This window comes from Tauraco erythrolophus, chromosome 10 (genome assembly GCF_009769465.1).
Source record: "Tauraco erythrolophus isolate bTauEry1 chromosome 10, bTauEry1.pri, whole genome shotgun sequence".
NCBI lineage: Eukaryota > Metazoa > Chordata > Aves > Musophagiformes > Musophagidae > Tauraco > Tauraco erythrolophus.
In genome coordinates this window covers 7,127,757-7,144,395 of record NC_141474.1, presented here as the reverse complement: position 1 = coordinate 7,144,395, position 16,639 = coordinate 7,127,757, and the positions used below count along the sequence as shown (strand labels likewise).

Here is a 16,639-nt window from a genome sequence, read left to right as displayed (position 1 = left end):
CTTAATGAAAGAGAGATTTGACAAGGAGCTGTTAGAAAGGCTTAATTTTAAAAATGGAAGCAGGCAGGATTTAGAAGCAGACTATTCCCTGGAGAAACTGGCTCATTTCTAATTCTCTCACGATCCTCTAGGAGTTGCGGCCCTAAAGTTGCCGTAGCAGTGCATGGTTAGGAGGATTCTAGTAGATGCTTTTCTCCTTCCCAGTTCTGTGGTTCATCTGTAGTCCAGTCTCTGCAGTCTCACTGTGCAATCAGGAATGGCCAGGGACTTTCTGCATGGCCAACATCCAGACAGGGACACACTGCTCAGGGAATCCCTCCTGCCTCTCCTCTCGTAGGATGGTGAGTCCACTCATTTCAATAAGGCTGTGGAGGATGTCCAGGTCTCGGATCACACTACTATCCAGACAATCCAGGATACAGCCCTCCCTGGCTACATTGTCCTTGAGAATGATAACACCGTTATCCTTCAAGCCATCCTGGCACCGGATGAGAAACTCCAGGAGATCTTTATCTGTCAGATATCCTACAGATGAGAAGATGGAAAATAGATCACTATTAACCATTCAAGCAGACTCCCCCTGTACACATCAGAATGGTCCCTTGATCTGAGTCTCCGTAACATATTTATTGCAGGAGAAGTTCTAGTCCTGCCAGATTTAATTATGAAATCTTGGGCAAATCAATGAGATCAACAGTTACAAACTCAAATCAATATTTAGGATCCATATTATTAGTAGCAACAGATGTGGACAGAAGTCAATGGGAATAGCAGAGAACATACTGGGTGCTGAAGGATTCTTTAATCTGGTGGTTAAAGTCATAATAAGAATCAGCGGCAAGAAGCTGGAGCCAAACAAATTCATACTGGAAATAAATGACAACTGCTTAACAGTGTAAGTAATTACCCATTGGAAGCTACCAACAGAAGTGGCGTTTACCACCTCTTGAAGTCCACAAATCGAGTGTGGTTGACTTTCTCAAGACATGTTTTAATTGAACACAAACTACTCGCTCAGTACAAAGGTAAAGGAATGAATATAACAGCTTGTGATATAGAGTAGGTCAAACCAGATAATCTAACAGTCCCTCCTGTCTTTTAATGAAGCAAACCTCTATAAATTTGCATAACACTATGTACCCATCAAAGGAGTTCTGGATTAGAGATCCAGTGAGGAATGCACAACCTTCCAAACCGCCAAATAAGCTCTTTATATTACCCCATACTGTTGTGATTTCTGCATACACCATATACATTTAAAACCAGGACTTTTTCGGTATTTTTTATCAAGATTGTGCTTTTCACCCTTCCTTCTCAAAGATCAATACTTCTGTCATGTTGAGATCAGTAGTGCACGGCTCAGAGAAGAGCAAAATGAGAACTCTCACATGTGAAATAGCTAAGATGAATTACCAAGGACAGGTGGTCAGAAACTGAATGAGAAACTTGGAAGAAATAATCGTTTGTATTTTCTAGTCAAAATATTTAGTTTTCTTGATGGAAGATTTAAACTTTTATAAATGGAAGTTGTCATTTCAAACCCACATTTTGACATAGCATGTCAGGTTTTTTTTAACCACCCTCCCAAAAAAAAAAGAAAAAGAAAAAAGCCCCAAAGCCTAAAGCTGAATACCTTTCAAGTTCAAGGAAAACAGTAATTTCAATATGAAATGTGAACTTGTGTTTTTAGTTTTTCATAAAACAACAGCCTGGGCTTATATACTTACGCATACGTAAGACAAATCAAGATTGCATTGGCAAGATGCATCGAAGCTTCTGAACACCTAATTTGGAACTTAATGTTCTCTAAACTTAGCTTTTAGCCTAGCTCCCAAGACAATGAGGCCTTCATTGTGTTCAGTGTTGCCCTCTACCAGACAGTCCTGCTCTCGCTCCACCAAAAAGCATTGAGCTTGTTGGCATATTTCAGCCAAATTCAAGATAGGGGTAGGAGTCTGATTATTACTTGATTATTACTTAAGATCACTGCATATTTCATTGAAATTGATGGAAGAAGGAGATTGGGATCTGTGTCTATGCTAAAGAAAAGGCGTATGTGCCCTTCCTTAGCAGCTGCATAGCTGATCAGCACAGTCTCAGCCAAGTCTCAGCTCATTCAGTCTCATGTTGACTCGGATCTGCCCAAAAGATGAGGCAGGAGCCACATTTACTGCAATCACTGGTTATTCAAGAAGAGCAAAAATACAAAGGAAAATGATACTGTTCTGAAGCAATTTGCTTGAACAGCTATAAAGACCTGTTCGAAGAAGCTCAGTTTCATTACTTTTTAAGACTCTGTTTAGAGGACAAATAAATATTCCTGAATAAAACCATCTCCAGTGCTAATCTCTGCTTATATCTTTCTTTTTGCCTAGCAAGAAACTATCTCCAGGGTTTTAGAGAGAAGGGCTTGTTCAGGCCTCCTCTTGTGCTTTAGAATAATGACTTCTGCCTGCTGAAACTGCACCATGGACACTTAGGTTTACAGATTAGAAGAAAATCTTCTTTTCTGGAAGGACAGTTAGGTGCCGTAGCAGGTTTTCTAGAAAAATTTAAGAACTTTTATTTTTTTGGTGAGGAACGTAGCCCATATTATCTGATCGCCAGTCTGTTGCTCTCAGTGCTGCAGGGCATCCACTGGGGTGGCTGCAGGAGAGGGTACTGTGGGACATAGCTAAGTGAATCTGTTTGATAAGCATCAGTGCATATGTATGACATGGTCTGGTTTATAGGTATTGGTAAATTCACTATGGCTTTTTTCAGATTGTTTCCTGAAATACCCCCCCAAGTCTGTGTATCTGTCTGCAGCACTGGCAACTAAGAAGGCAGATTCCTGCTCAAGACAATCCATACATAAGGCCTACTACTCAGCTGCACCTTAGCATGCAGGCTACTCTCCACGAACATGTACCTTCTTCAGTACGTGACCTGAAAAAACCCAACTTTTTTCGTACCCACTGTGCATGTGGCTGGGGAGAACTCTCAGAACTCTCTTGTGAGATTATAGGAAGCAGTCCCAAAGATTTGAGAACCTCCTTTTACACTTGCATCATTCCTTTAACATAAACTTTAGCACAAGCTGTATAGTTCTCTGAGATGCTGGGCTTGATGAATCGTGCTGAACTAACCTGAAACCCACTGAATCCAGATGACATCATATCTTTGTGGGGCTGGAGTGAATTCCTGAAGGCTTTTGCAATAATACATCTCTACTCTGTCCTCCTTGCCCTGCAGGTAGTTCGGGACCTCAGCCAGGAAATTCTCCATCATATCCACCAGTTCCACGCTCTTGAAAACTGGTAACAGGACATGCTTGCTGATACGACCTATCCCAGAGCCACAGTCCAGGGCGCGGTTGGTGCCAGCTTTCCCCACCCCCTGTGGGATACAAGAAAATAATTTGAAATCTGAAAAATATCACGTGAAAGATCACAGTAACTCTGTTACCAGCTACAGCCTTTAGTCTACCAAGCCCAGTGTCTTATCTCCTTATTTGTGCAGGACTGTTGCAAGACTGATAAGAACCTGGGACAATCAATACAGCTTTGGGTACCTACGTGTGAGCCAAGCTGGGCTGCCATGCTCCCACGCTGCTGTTGATGGGACTTCCTCATTGCAGCCCTGTATTTACTGCTGTACAATAACATTCTGATTGTAAGAGGAGACGATTTTTCACAAGCTCCTAGCTTTCTCAGGAGATCCGCTGGCCTTTGTAAAGTCCTTGCAACTTCATCTGTCAAATATTCACACCTCAGCGCCAACTACACAGCTAGATAAGCCTCATTCTGAGCCCTGTAAAGGCCTAACAAAAAGTAAGCATGTACCAAACACTGCATGCAAGAAGTAGCTTCTGCAGCACAGAACTCCCAAGGTACCCATGGACATCTCTGCAGATACACAGCACCCTTGAGATGAGAGTCCAGTTTCCAAACAAGCTGTGCTTGAAAGAAGATCTTGGAGTTGTAGGCAACTTATGACAACTCAAAAAGTTTGGACTGGAGCATACACAGAATTTCTCTCTTAGGCATAGAGTCAAGAAAGATGATTGAGTAGATTTTGCTTAACTGTTCTTTTTTTATTCATAAATATCATCTCTGGACAGAGATCAGACATGAAAAAACGTGGCACAAAGGATAAGTCTATGAGAAAATAATGAGTCACTGTATAAGGAGCTTTATAATGAAAGCTGTATTTCACCTCTAAAGCTTCCATTCTAGCTATAAAAAGGCTCTTAAGAGCCTGCTGCTGTTCTGTAAAACAGAAATTTTAAGTCTGTACATGCACTGACTGTGGGATTGGAGCTCCCCTGGCCAAAGTTATCTGTTAAACAAATATATTAAAAGCAATTGTAAACACCTTTTCCCTGTCCCCTGGAAGTGAGTGTTGAAGTGAAAGCTATGGGCCAAAGTCCCTGTTGCAACTTCACTGCTCTTAAAGGAAATGAGCCCAGGAAGAATCTTGCTCTTCGTGCTTATTGGGAGTCTCACTCTGTAATGACCAAGCATAAATCATGTAACTCACTGCTTTTTTGGCCTTGCTTCAGTGGGTAATTCAGTAGATTATTAAGGTCAAAGAACAGTACTGTCAATGATACGACTATGAATAGCCCGGCTGAGCATCTGGTTACACAGAGTAACTGTAGAAAGAGCACAAGGACCTCAGAGGCTCTCCCCAGTCTCCGGGGCTGCTGGTCCCAATTTGTATACCTAGGAAGATTAATCTCCCGATGTGTGCAAGAGTCCACAAGGGTTCAACCCTATTAGACTCTGGAGACGACCTGTTTGCAGTTATCCAGAAAACGTGGGCCATTCTTCATTCACAGGCTGCATTTATGAGCATGTGGCTTTTACCGAGGGCCACACTAAGCTGTAACTAGGAGTTCATGAAAGGAGAACGAACTGCAATCTTGGATCTTTACAAGGTGGATTTTCATACTGTTTGCTGGCAGATAGATACAGGCCTACACTGACGTGATTAAGTAAAAATCTTTGAGAAAGCTGGTGAGAAAACTAGGATAATCTACCAAAACAACTGTCAGAATTCGACAAAAAGCCATACAACTTCTTTGACGTTTGTGTTTCAGAGAGCCTATAGTCACACTACCTCACTCAAAACAGGGAATTAATCTCCCATGATGCGTCACGGCAAGGACCTCTGATGACACATCTCCATTTGCCACCAAGAAGGAAAGGGAACAATCATGGGAGAGGAAGCTTGATCCCACACTTCCCTGAAAGGGAGCAAAAGCATCAGGCAGTCAGATGAGAAGCACTGCGAAGCACCACGGCTCCATTTGTAATAGGAATGTTGACATAATTCCATGTTCAGCTAATATATTTTCAGTTTGGGAGTGCTCAGAGCTTTGACAGGGTATTAACATTTTCTTTGGAAGGCGATCGTTTTCCCAAAAGCATAATTTAGTTGAAAATCAGACTCCTCGTTTAAAAAAATTGTGTAAGTGAAAATTTAAGCCAGAATAGGCTTCAAAATTCAGGACTGACTGCTTCTCTGAATACCTGCTTCCCATTATTCAGAATCACTATCATTTCAGACACATACACACCCAAAAATTCTTCTGTAAAGCTAAATAGGGCACTCACAAACCTCCTTAAGGACAAAAGAACTATGGAATATGTTCCTTATACTACTACAGGTCTTGGAACAGCAGGAAGGCAATGTTGATATGTAGGATAAAAAAGAAATCAGAATTCAAGAAATAGATAGAAATCACAGTGGTTTTCTTTCTAAATTAAAAAGAAAAATAATAATCAGGTTTTCAATAACATCTCTTCCATCCTCCTGATCAAATGGGAAAAATCTCTTTTGAGAAGCTTTTCAGTCAGCAAGTAACCCATCAGGCAGGTGAACTGCCCCTAAACAGTTAGGGGAGAAAGGGAGCTATAAAGTTAATATAATCTCCATCCATATTACTTCTCGCACCTATAGCTCACAACTGTTCCTAAATTAACGGTTTCTTTGTCTTCTTTATTTCCTCTTTTACACACTACCTCTGGATTAGACACTTGGAAACACACTGTCTATGTGGACATCAAGGCTTTAACTGGCATGAACACATTGCCATAAATATGCAGTGCTATAGCTCTGCTGATAACCCTTCACGTATGGCTGTACCTAAAGCAGCCTATAGCTTGTCTGTACCGCACTCCTGGCTCAAGCAATGTTGCTCTTGGTTTGAATTCTGCCCACACACACATAAAACCTCTTGACTTGAGCACAGTGGCACTTCTAACTCAGTTTGACTCGCGTGGGAAGGAGACAGGCTAAAATGTAAGTGAAGCCTGTAAATCCTTCCATGTGCCCAGGCAAGATGAATTCTCCCATGGCAAAGAAATCTGTAGCTCAGTTTACAGTGGTGCTAAGAATCATGCTAAGAAATGCCATACATGACGGTGTGCAGTATCAGTCGTGTAAGGGAAATGTCACTGTGTGGCATTTCTACACCAGCCAAACTAACTCAAGAGGGGTAATTTGAGTGGAACTGGGCAACTGTTTTTTAAGGAGCACTAGTTTTGCCAGAAAATAAAGTTTTGGAAGAATGAAACTCTCTGTGAAATTGGTATTTCAAATCTAGAGAACAGTTATAGCCAAAAAACATGGGAAAGAATGTTGAAAATGTCAAGATACTTCTTTTCCATGACTTTCAAGGAAAAAAAAAAACTTGTCAACTTTTCATTTCTAAACAGCATTTTTCATTTTGGAAGTGACTTGAACTCTTGAAAACAAAGGGAAAAGTTTTTCGGAGGGTAAAACAATAAAAATAATGAAGTGAAATATGTTCAGTTGATCTGAAACTAATTTTTCTATTTTCTGATTTTATTAAACTTTTCTTTAAAAAGAAAGTATAGTTTATATTAGGGTGAATCATTGCTTTGTTTCTATCTTGATCGCCTATTGGAAAAAAAATTATTCATAGAGCTACAAACTCGGGAAGACATAACCCAAATTAGCTTTACAACAAAGTCACTACTACAGAAAGCCAGTAAATATCTGTATCTGGTTGAGTGGGATTCAAATTGCAGTAGTAAGAAAGGAAAATAAACTGTAAGTAACGCAACCAATTGACTGTATCTCAATAGAGGACAGGCTTTAACAAACTAAATCAGAATTAGCAAAACATGCAGATTCCTTTCTGTTCCTTTTTTTTTTTTTCTTGTTTGATTTCGGTCATTCAGAGTATCCTTTCTACCCCAGGCTAATAATAGGAGTAGGAACTCTGCTCTGGAGTATTTTGTATCTGTCATCACACCTGATGCATGGGGTATGATTTCTGTTTGGCATGTGAAACTGCTACCGACTGTACTTCTTTTCAGGTCTTGGAGATGAGAAAGTGTGACAGTGTGATATAAACCTGCCATTCACGAAACTGAATCTATATGATGTCTAATAAGTGGGAAATAATTTCCCTTAGTACATGCTCATGCACCATTTGAGTTCCACAAACGTCCTTAAAACAAGACTTAAGTAAAATTTAAAGAGTATGCCTTCAGCTGGCTCTAGGCTTATAAATATCATTTCATTTTGCCTGAGAATGCCATTTTACCACCCGGTTCAGGTGCCTTGCTGAAATTCCTTTGTATTTTCACATTTCGTGTTGGCAGAAAGCCCGATATGGCGAGGCTTGGAAATGTTGTCAAGCCTTTTCACATTAGCATCGATACAAATGACAGTTAATTAAAAAAATGTAGCTGTTCACTTGTGTTTTGCTGGCTCACTGCCCCAAAAGCCTCCCTCTATCAGGTATGGCAAACTTTGCCATCAGTTGCCCTTCACCGCTATACAGGATTTCTATCTGTTGTTAAGCCACGCTCATTTTCCACCCCAAACCATTTAAACTGTGCCCTTTTTTACACACAACTTCTAATTAACCTATTGAGATTTTTTCCCCAAGTAAATCATTGAGAATAAAAAAAGATCATCTGGCTACCCCAAATTTGTACATTTGAGCAGAAAATTAAAGATCTATGGTAGCATTACATACAACTAGGCATTTGTGAGCAGGAGAACTTACGAAATTTGGTTTCCTGTAGCTTTGTGGATTCTTTAGCATCTAATACTGTTGTTGAGTTAATTTAGTGGGCTTTTACCCCGGGAAGAGGGAAGGGCAGTCAGAAACAATCAGGCCACACTTTGAAAGATTTGCAGGTTCCCAAAGACACATTTAGGCATCAACAGGATTTCCAGAAACCTAAGTGCAAAAGCGATACTGCTATTGTTTGTGCTTTTAAAATCCCACTTGGCATCTCTTTGCATCTCAGGTAAAGCAGACCTTTGAAGATGTTTACAGACCTTTAGAAATCTGCCTGCAAAGGTCCCTAGTGACACTGAAATGTTCAGGAAAAAAATATTTTTCCTAATGGGTAGCTTATTCTATGTACTCCTAATGTTTGAGGGGAAGGGGGAGAGCTGGGTTTTGTTGCAGCATTCTCAGAAATATCTATAAATAACCAAACCAGAAACTTGGCATTTAGTCTCAGTGACTTTCCCAAATGCACTGGAGGAATTTGCATAGGCAAATCTCCCACTGAAGTCAGCAAGGATTTTATCATGAAAGGTCCCAGCTCTGCCCTGAGAATTAATCTCCCACCCAAACACAGCTATCAGAACTCCTTGCACAATCCTCTTTGCAGCTTTGGAGCATAAGAAAAGGATGCAAAGCAGGTAAATAATGACACATGGGCAGGCAAAACGTGTGTTCATGATGATGCATGACCTGGCAGAAAGCATTACTAGACCCAACGACAGTTAGTTATGACCTGTGACTGCACAACAAATGTGACATATGCTGCCATTTAAAATATATAGGGACTGGGCACAGCGCATGTCATTTACGACACGTCACCACTGTTTCTTGCAGAAGATGGGATTAAATGACTCACCCCAACAAACTTCCTGAGAAACTCCCTGGAGGATTCAATGTCTGTATTGGAGAGCTCAATGTAGTCTCCCATCATGCCCTCTTCTGTGGCTGGCACCTCCCGGTAGAAGTGTTTGGCCCTGGCGTAGAACTGCATCTCCCCATTGATAACTTGACTTGTCAAAGCGTAAAGTTTCACTGTAAGCAGATAAATCACTATTTTATTGTTAATGGTAGATATTTCTGGTTTATTTTATTGCTCTGGAGGCACGATGGCGAAGATCTATAAACTTAAGTTTAGCCTTCAAATTACCAAACCTCTGTTTCTAAAGCAAAGGTGGAAGGAAAGGTGTTGGATTTAATCTTGCAAGACCTTGAAGAGACACAGCCCCCCTTGGGCAAATTCAGTGACTCCCAGGCTCAGACATAAACGATGACATTTTTGTCATCACGCTATGTTTTCACATCAGTGAAAGATCATTTCAAGTTGGAAGTGAGCGTGGGTGCCCAAGCGAGCACGGGGTTTGATTTGCTCCCAGAAAAGCTGTGGGCAGCACTTATTGCTATGCAGGGACATCACTTCCACTATCACAAACCTAACTGTTCCGCACACTTCCATATATGCTTTCTGGCCATTGACAGCTGCACGGAGAGAGCACCAAGAAGAGAGTGGATGAATGAGGCACTTGCTCTGGTTTATTTTTAGTGACTCTGTACAGTCTGTGGCACTGCAAGTAAGCTGAACCAAAGAGCAGATGGTAGTCTCAGGCCTAAACGAGTATAGAGGGGGGGAGACAATTTAGAAGAGACAGTCCTAAATTTTCCTCTGTCACAGATCAAGGAGCGAGATAATCAGTGGGTGATATACTGGAAAGTTCCTGTGTGCCAGAGGCTTGGATGTTGCTTTTCATTGCGTGGCTATTTTGCTGGTAATATACAGCAATCATAAATTCGAAGCTGTTGTATTAGAACCTGTGAGCTTTGCTGGGTAAGGACTATTTTCTCGTATTCTTAAAAAACCTGAGGTCTATCTTCGGCATCCTGGGTTTTTTCTCTACTCGATGTGCGTCGGCACATCAAAAGCAGTTACGTTTTACAGCTGAAAAGTTTGGATTGAGGCAGGCATAAACAGTTTGCTTGGAAACCAGCACCTCTTACTATTTCATGCACACATACAGGTGTCCAGGCATTTTCCCGTATGTACGACACATGGCTATTCCCAGCCAAACCTTCCAAGGAAAACAAGAAGCCTGTCTGTGAAAGCCAAGCAATAAGGAGGGATGGAGTAACAGTGGGAACGAGCCTTTGCGAGCACCACCTTGCCGTGTGAGAACAGCTCTGCTGCAGATTCCCAGCAAACACCTTTCGGGTTAATAACAGTGGAAAGGGAGAGCTCCCTGCTGGCTTTGAACACGGAAGGACCAGGGAGCAGCGCTTTGTCGCTGCATCTTTAAGCATCCACAGCAGCGCTGCTGGTCGCTCTGGGAAGGGTCTGAACAGGCCATGCCTTGCTTACGCCTGCTGGGGAGCGGGAATTATGCCCTCCACGCAAAGGATGAGAGCTAGGCCAGAGGGCCTGCATATAAGCCTGGAATGTATTTATTGAGGGCAAGCAAGCTCAGCAGGGAATGATAAGTGTGTGCCTGCCCATCCTCAGCAGGAGAATGACATTTTGGGGGCAAATGAGGGGGGGACAAAGGAAGTAGGATGGGGAATAATTACCACCAAGGACCACTCAGAACAGAATAGTGCTATTGGGTTACATATAAGCAGCATGCCCGGCATATCCTTCATCCAACAAAAGCAGCATTACCAGCCCCTCCTGTCATCACCTGCTTGAGTCAACTGCTGAACGGATACTATTAAAGCTTTAATCCATTACACATTTATGTTATGCCTGAGAAAATTACACCACAAGAAGCGCTGAGCCCAGCAAGGGTCAAACCTGGGAGTTTTACACACTCCACTGATTGTATTCACACACTCAGGAGAAACCGTTTGGCTGAAGAAATTATGATGAAGGGGGCAGCAGCCAATCCCCAGCACAACTTGGCCAGGGTGGCTCCCAGAGCCTGGGAAGACGACTCCATCGGTGGCTGTGATTCTTCCAGTAAACGATCTGCATCTTCCTCCAGGAGTGGCACCATCTTGTTTTCTCTGTCTCTCTTTTTTCCTCCATTTCAGATGCCAGTTTTTCTGGTGAACAGAAGTGAAGCCTTGCTCTCTGGCTTTGCAAGATCTTCTGTATAAGAGTCCAGCGATGATTTCTAGGGCTTGTTTAATGGACTTACCAAGAGATTTATCCCGCTTTGCTAGAATGAAAGGAAAGGCATTTATGGTCTGTCTGCACAATGGGACAGGGTGTTGCAAGGCCGCTGGCAGCACGAACAACAAATATTCGGAGTCCTTCTACTCAAAACCTGAGCCTGACCCAAGGCAACACATGGGGACGATATGCTGTTCAGGATATCAGATCTGTAGCGTGTGCTCTCAGATTTCTCACTCAGAACCAGTATCAGCCTTGCAGAACGCCTGCCGGGACTTGCATGCATACACCAGCTGACTGCAGCTCCTCCTGGGCCAGCTGGGGCCCCAGCGCCCTGCCTTACGTGCTGGCATCCGAAACCAGCTCCAGGCTTGGCATCCACAGGGTCTTCTCTATGCATCAAACTTTGTAAAGATCCTTTTATGCAAGTCTCCCACCTGAAGGCATGCAAGGACACAGGCTAAGACAAAGGGCGGCACTGCACCCGGTACCTTCTCCTGCAGACCCACGGAGTCTCACTCATGCAGTGTACAAACTATACAGATGATTTCCACCTCTTGCTCCCTCAGTGTTACTCCTCCCCCTCACGAATTTGCAACACTACCAACTCTTCCGATCCACAACTCAATTTTCCAGACACAGCAAATCAGCCTCACCTCTGATCTCCCTCGCAGCTGTGCCTGGCACGCAGGCTCCAGCAGCAGGACCAGAGGGAGAAGGAGGTTTGCCAGCTTGCAGGAATCTACCCGAAAAGAGGAGCGCGAGGAGGCACACATGTCCTTGGTGGCAGTGAGTGTTGCAGCTCTGCTCCAGCGTGCCTCCCCCTCATCACAGGACCTGTCTTGCCAGAGGCATCTCCCTTTCCATGACCATGCGGGACTATCTCATGCATCAGGAAATTAAATACTTGTGAGGTCTGTTACAGATACACAGCCTGATTTCAATGAACTTTGTAAAGTAGGGCATAGACAGGACAGGATGATGGAGGCTGTAAGCATCTCAGACATTGGGGGGGCAGTTGTCTTTCACAGACAAGATTTTCAGTGTTAAGGTAGGTGACTCGTAAGGTTTAAGGTTAGAAATGTGTTTCTAGTAAAGCAAGAAGAAACTTTTTTCATGGCCCACTTGGTATCTCAGCTGAATCTGCTGGCAAGTCCCCAAGTGGAGATGGTTCAAACAAACCCACTGCAAAAGCAGGCTGAGAACAGGAACTGGCTCCCTAAAGGTCACTCCACAGTCATGAGACATTAATAATTTTTGGTTGCTGCAAACGCAGTCTGGATGCAGAGTGGTGATCTAAGCTGAATGCCAACCCCTGGACTAGACAGAGCCCTTTTGCCCTGCAAAGTCCAAAACATTATCTCTAATATTTTCTTACGGATCAGTTCAAAATCCTGTTCCCTAGTGCATCTGATCTAAATCTCTAGAGAAATGTTACCACTTTGTATGTAAGACTGGGTGCAATCTCAATCTGTGGTAGACTGTCTAATAGTTCTTGGTTGCAGGGTTTACTCAGCTAAATTTCCCAGGCAGAAGTAGATGTTGCAAGTAATTTTTTTGAAGTTTTTATTTGTGAACATTATTTTGTGGCTAAAACGGCTTTTTGCAAGATACTGAACTAATTCCAGTTTGGCTGAGTATTCCCTTTTAAATGCAACATCTGCTTTGTGCATCAGTTGAAAAACAGTTATCTGGGTGCAGGGTAGAATTCATCTCTCTACTGTGGCCCAAGAACCATTTAAATTCTGTTTTATAGAGGATAAGCATCAGCCCACCCCCAAAGCAGATTTTACTTACAGACACACGCTTCACACACGGGAATAGTTGTCTCTACGGACCGATCACCTGAGTTTTCCACGCAGATCTCACCCCACTGGCACCAAGTCCCACAAACCATGTAAACAAACACATGCATAAATTCCAGCATCTGAGTAGCTCCATTAGAGTCCACTGGGCTTAAGGGCTTTCACAGACATTTAAGTACATTGTTGGATCAGGGCCTAAAGTTACTCATGTCTTTTATTTATAAATGTTACCCTGGTCTGTAAAAGTGACATGTTTCTCTTAACAGGCTGTGATACCAGATATGCTCAGCTCGTAGGTAAACATGCCTACGTGCTCCACCACTGAACCTAGCCATGGAGTGGGGGGGACTGTGGAGTTAGCATAGCTTGAAGCAAACTTTCTACCTTGCTGACCCTGGGCTGCACTGCACGTTTCAATGTGAAGCTTGACTTCAGTGTTATTATTCATGCTTAGGGTTAAGCACACACTTAACTACCCTGTTAGGTCACAGTCTCAGTGTCGCTTTAGTTGTTTAATACTGTTTACACAGAGATATCTGGATCCAGTCTTGAAGTCTGAGAAGTTCAGTTCATTTCAGTTCCACGCTGAACTGAACTGGAAAATGTCATTCTGCAGAGATGTTCAAACCCACCACATTCTGTCTTCTCCATCACAGAGAGCACTGGATCACAGGATAATCCAGGTTGGAAAGGACCTAAGGAGGTCTCTAGTCCAAACTTCTGCTCAAAGCAGGGACAGACATGAGGTCAGATGAGGTTCATTGGCACTTTATTCAACATATTACTGTATGACCTCCCTGGGCAACCTGTTCTAATGCCTGATTGTCCTCACTGGGAAAGAGTTTTCCCTTACAGCTGGTCTGAACTTTTTCTGTTTCCATTTATGGCCACTGTCTCTTGTCCTCTTGCCTCACACCATTGTGCAGAGCTCAGCTCCATCTTCTTCATGATATTCTTGTAGGTAATAGATTGATATTTGGTCTCCCTGAAGCTGTCTCCTCTGGCTGAATATGACCCATTCCCTTGGTCTGTCTTTATAGGGCATGTTCTCCAGTTCTCTCACCACCTTGGAGGTGATCCAACTCACTCCATGACATTTTCTGCATTGGGAGTTCAAGACTTCACACATATGGTCTCATGACTGTAGCATAAAATGGGATAATTACTTCCCTCGATCAGCTAGCTATGCTTTTGTTAATACAGCCCAGGATGCTCTTGGCCTTCTTTGATGCCAGGACACACTGCTGGTTCATGTTCGGCTGCTGTCTACCAAAACCCTATCAGCAGGGTTGCTCCTCAGCCAGCCACTACCCAGCCCATGTTGCTGTTGCCAAGGGCTCTTCCTTTCCAGGTACAGGACTTGGCATTTGCCTTCAAATTTCAATGAATTTGAATTTCACTCGGTTCCCACTGTCTTTTTCCTCCAGCCTATTTAGGTGTCTCTGGATGGCAGTCCTGATCTGAAACTTGTGGATAAGTCCCACCAGTAGGCTGCAATCTGCAAACATGATGAGCAAGCAGTCCTTCACATCCTGCAGGTTCTTGATATAGATGTTAAACAGAATAGGTCCCAGGACAGACCCTTGCGGTGCTCCACTGACCTCAAGATTTGACCACGACTTTCTGAGCCCAATCACCCAACCACGTTTTACCCACCTGACTGTCCACTCATCCAGACCATGACATCCTCGCATGCTGTGAAGTTTCTTGCATGTGTATTCACAGCGTATGAGCTACCTCACAGTACCTGCTCTTATGCACACTTTTACTTCATGACAATAACCATGGAGTAACAGACATACTACATGTTCACATGAGGGCTGGACTCACAGTACCTTTGCCATGGAGTCAACCTAATTTGGACAGGCTGGCAATAAGCTTCTAAGCTCTTTAGTGAAGTTTTAGTGATTCAGGTCATGAAAAGCCTGGCAGAGTGGATCTTTAGTCTGACAGGAACATTTTACAAAGCTTGTTGGCTGGGAATGGAAATTCAAATAAAACTCAGACAAATAAAATACAGTTCTACAAGCTGGAAACAGCTTAATGATAGATTGATGGATTCTCAGTCATTTGCAGCCCTTAAACCAAAGTATTTTTGCCTTCATAAATACATACCGTGACCCGGTCATAAGTAACAAGAATGATACAGGACGTTTTACATGAAACTTTAAGCTAGATGTTCATAATGGTACCTTCTAGCCTTAAAATGATCTATTAGCACTTACACTATCAGTTAACACTGTAGGAAATCCTGCCCAGTTTCCAATATGTTGTGTTTATTTTCAAAACAAATGAAAGAATAACATTTTCATAGAGTTCTTGAGATTCCATTGACCCATAACCATCGACTCTCCTTCCTTTCCATCTTTCCTTCCTTTGCATTGTTCACAGCTACCTACCACTAGGGATAAGAGTATTTATCTGCCATGTTTCATTTTAAATAGTTGCAGATATTGCTGCATTTGAAAAGTCACATCAAAATACTTATGAATTCTGCCATCTTGAGCAGAGTTCTCACTGGGGTCTGTAGAGTTTCACACACTCAGGTAAGATAATCCACTCGCTTAAATGAATCATTCAGTTAGGAAAGGGCGTCAAGAATTCACTGTGAAGAGTAGTTTAAAAGGTTGCACAGACACATCCTTTCCATTTTAAATTTCTGCAGTTCTAACACTGAATGGAGGATGAATAATTCTGCTTAAAAAGTGACATGCTGATGTAATACAGACTCAAGTCAAAGCTACTTTTTAGCTATATTGTCCTGGGGAAATTTTGTTTCTTATTCAGGGTCAATTTTTCATAAGAAATTAACACTTGTTTTCTGCATCTAAAAAAAAAAACGTCTTGGCATCCTGTACCAGAGACTTTCACTGAAATTTGGCTATAAACAAACATTTTGGAAGCATTTCCTCCCAGATAAGAAACAGCAGGTTAGATAGCCTGCTGCAGAGATGAGGATTACAAAGACTCTTGCAAACAATTTTAAAAAACACTGCCTTTCAAGCACTTGTCCAAAACAATACATATACCAAAGCTAAGGACACACTGAATGACAACAAAACAGGTATCAGGCACCAGAAAGTAAAGCCTGTCAGCTCTGGTAGTTTTGCATTTGTCCTTCCAAGTTCCAAACAGGTCAACCGTGACACAAAAAGGAACCATTAGCCAGAAACCAAACTTTCTTTCACTCTCATGGTCCTTCCTTTACACCTCTCTAACAATCTGTGGAGTATTTAGGTAAAACAACAGGGTACTGAATTAGAGGGAGCTGAGAGAGAGAATACCAAATGGCTTAGCTGGCACTGTAGTCTTTAGCCGGGCTTCTCAAAACTACTACTTATTGTAATTCACATGTCTGCACTCTCCCACCTAACACGATACATCTTTCCGGAGCACGGTCACACACACACAGAGACGCTCCTGCCCACCAGCTACTCACCCAGGGGAAGCTTTTCCAGCAGATAAAGGTAACTCTGAAAGAAGTCATTTCGGATCGCCGTATGCAAGACGAAGGACATGCTATGTCGACAGAGCTCTTCGTCTGTCTTGTGCCAGCGTGACTTAAAGGCCAAATGTGCTGCTTTGTACGCCATGATGAAGACGTTTGTTGTGAGCGTGGACAGTTGCTGTGGCCGGTGCTGTTTAGAGGACCTGTTCTTCCGAAGAGGCAGAGGCACCGTCATTTAAATCGCG

The 16,639-nt window shown here is 42.7% G+C and overlaps 1 protein-coding gene across 1 annotated transcript; it reads right to left on the bottom strand.

The window, feature by feature from the left end:
- Window positions 1–250: 250 nt before the first annotated feature.
- Window positions 251–16,629, bottom strand: NTMT2 (N-terminal Xaa-Pro-Lys N-methyltransferase 2). The gene is made up of 4 exons (XM_009980650.1): window positions 16,386–16,629; window positions 8,898–9,073; window positions 3,129–3,378; window positions 251–525 (listed from the first exon to the last, which is right to left on the bottom strand). Exons 1-4 carry the CDS (start codon window positions 16,627–16,629, stop codon window positions 251–253), a joined length of 945 nt encoding a protein of 314 aa, XP_009978952.1.
- Between the last annotated feature and the right edge of the window lie 10 nt (window positions 16,630–16,639).

Excerpts from the sequence above, each read along its gene's own strand:
- NTMT2 (XM_009980650.1), bottom strand. The coding sequence starts at position 16,629 with ATGACGGTGCCTCTGCCTCTTCGGAAGAACAGGTCCTCTAAACAGCAC. Across the intron at positions 3,379-8,897 it reads TTCTCAGGAAGTTTGTTGGG|GGGGTGGGGAAAGCTGGCAC; the intron begins GTGAGTCATTTA and ends TGTATCCCACAG. Across the intron at positions 526-3,128 it reads CTGGATTCAGTGGGTTTCAG|GATATCTGACAGATAAAGAT; the intron begins GTTAGTTCAGCA and ends TCTCATCTGTAG.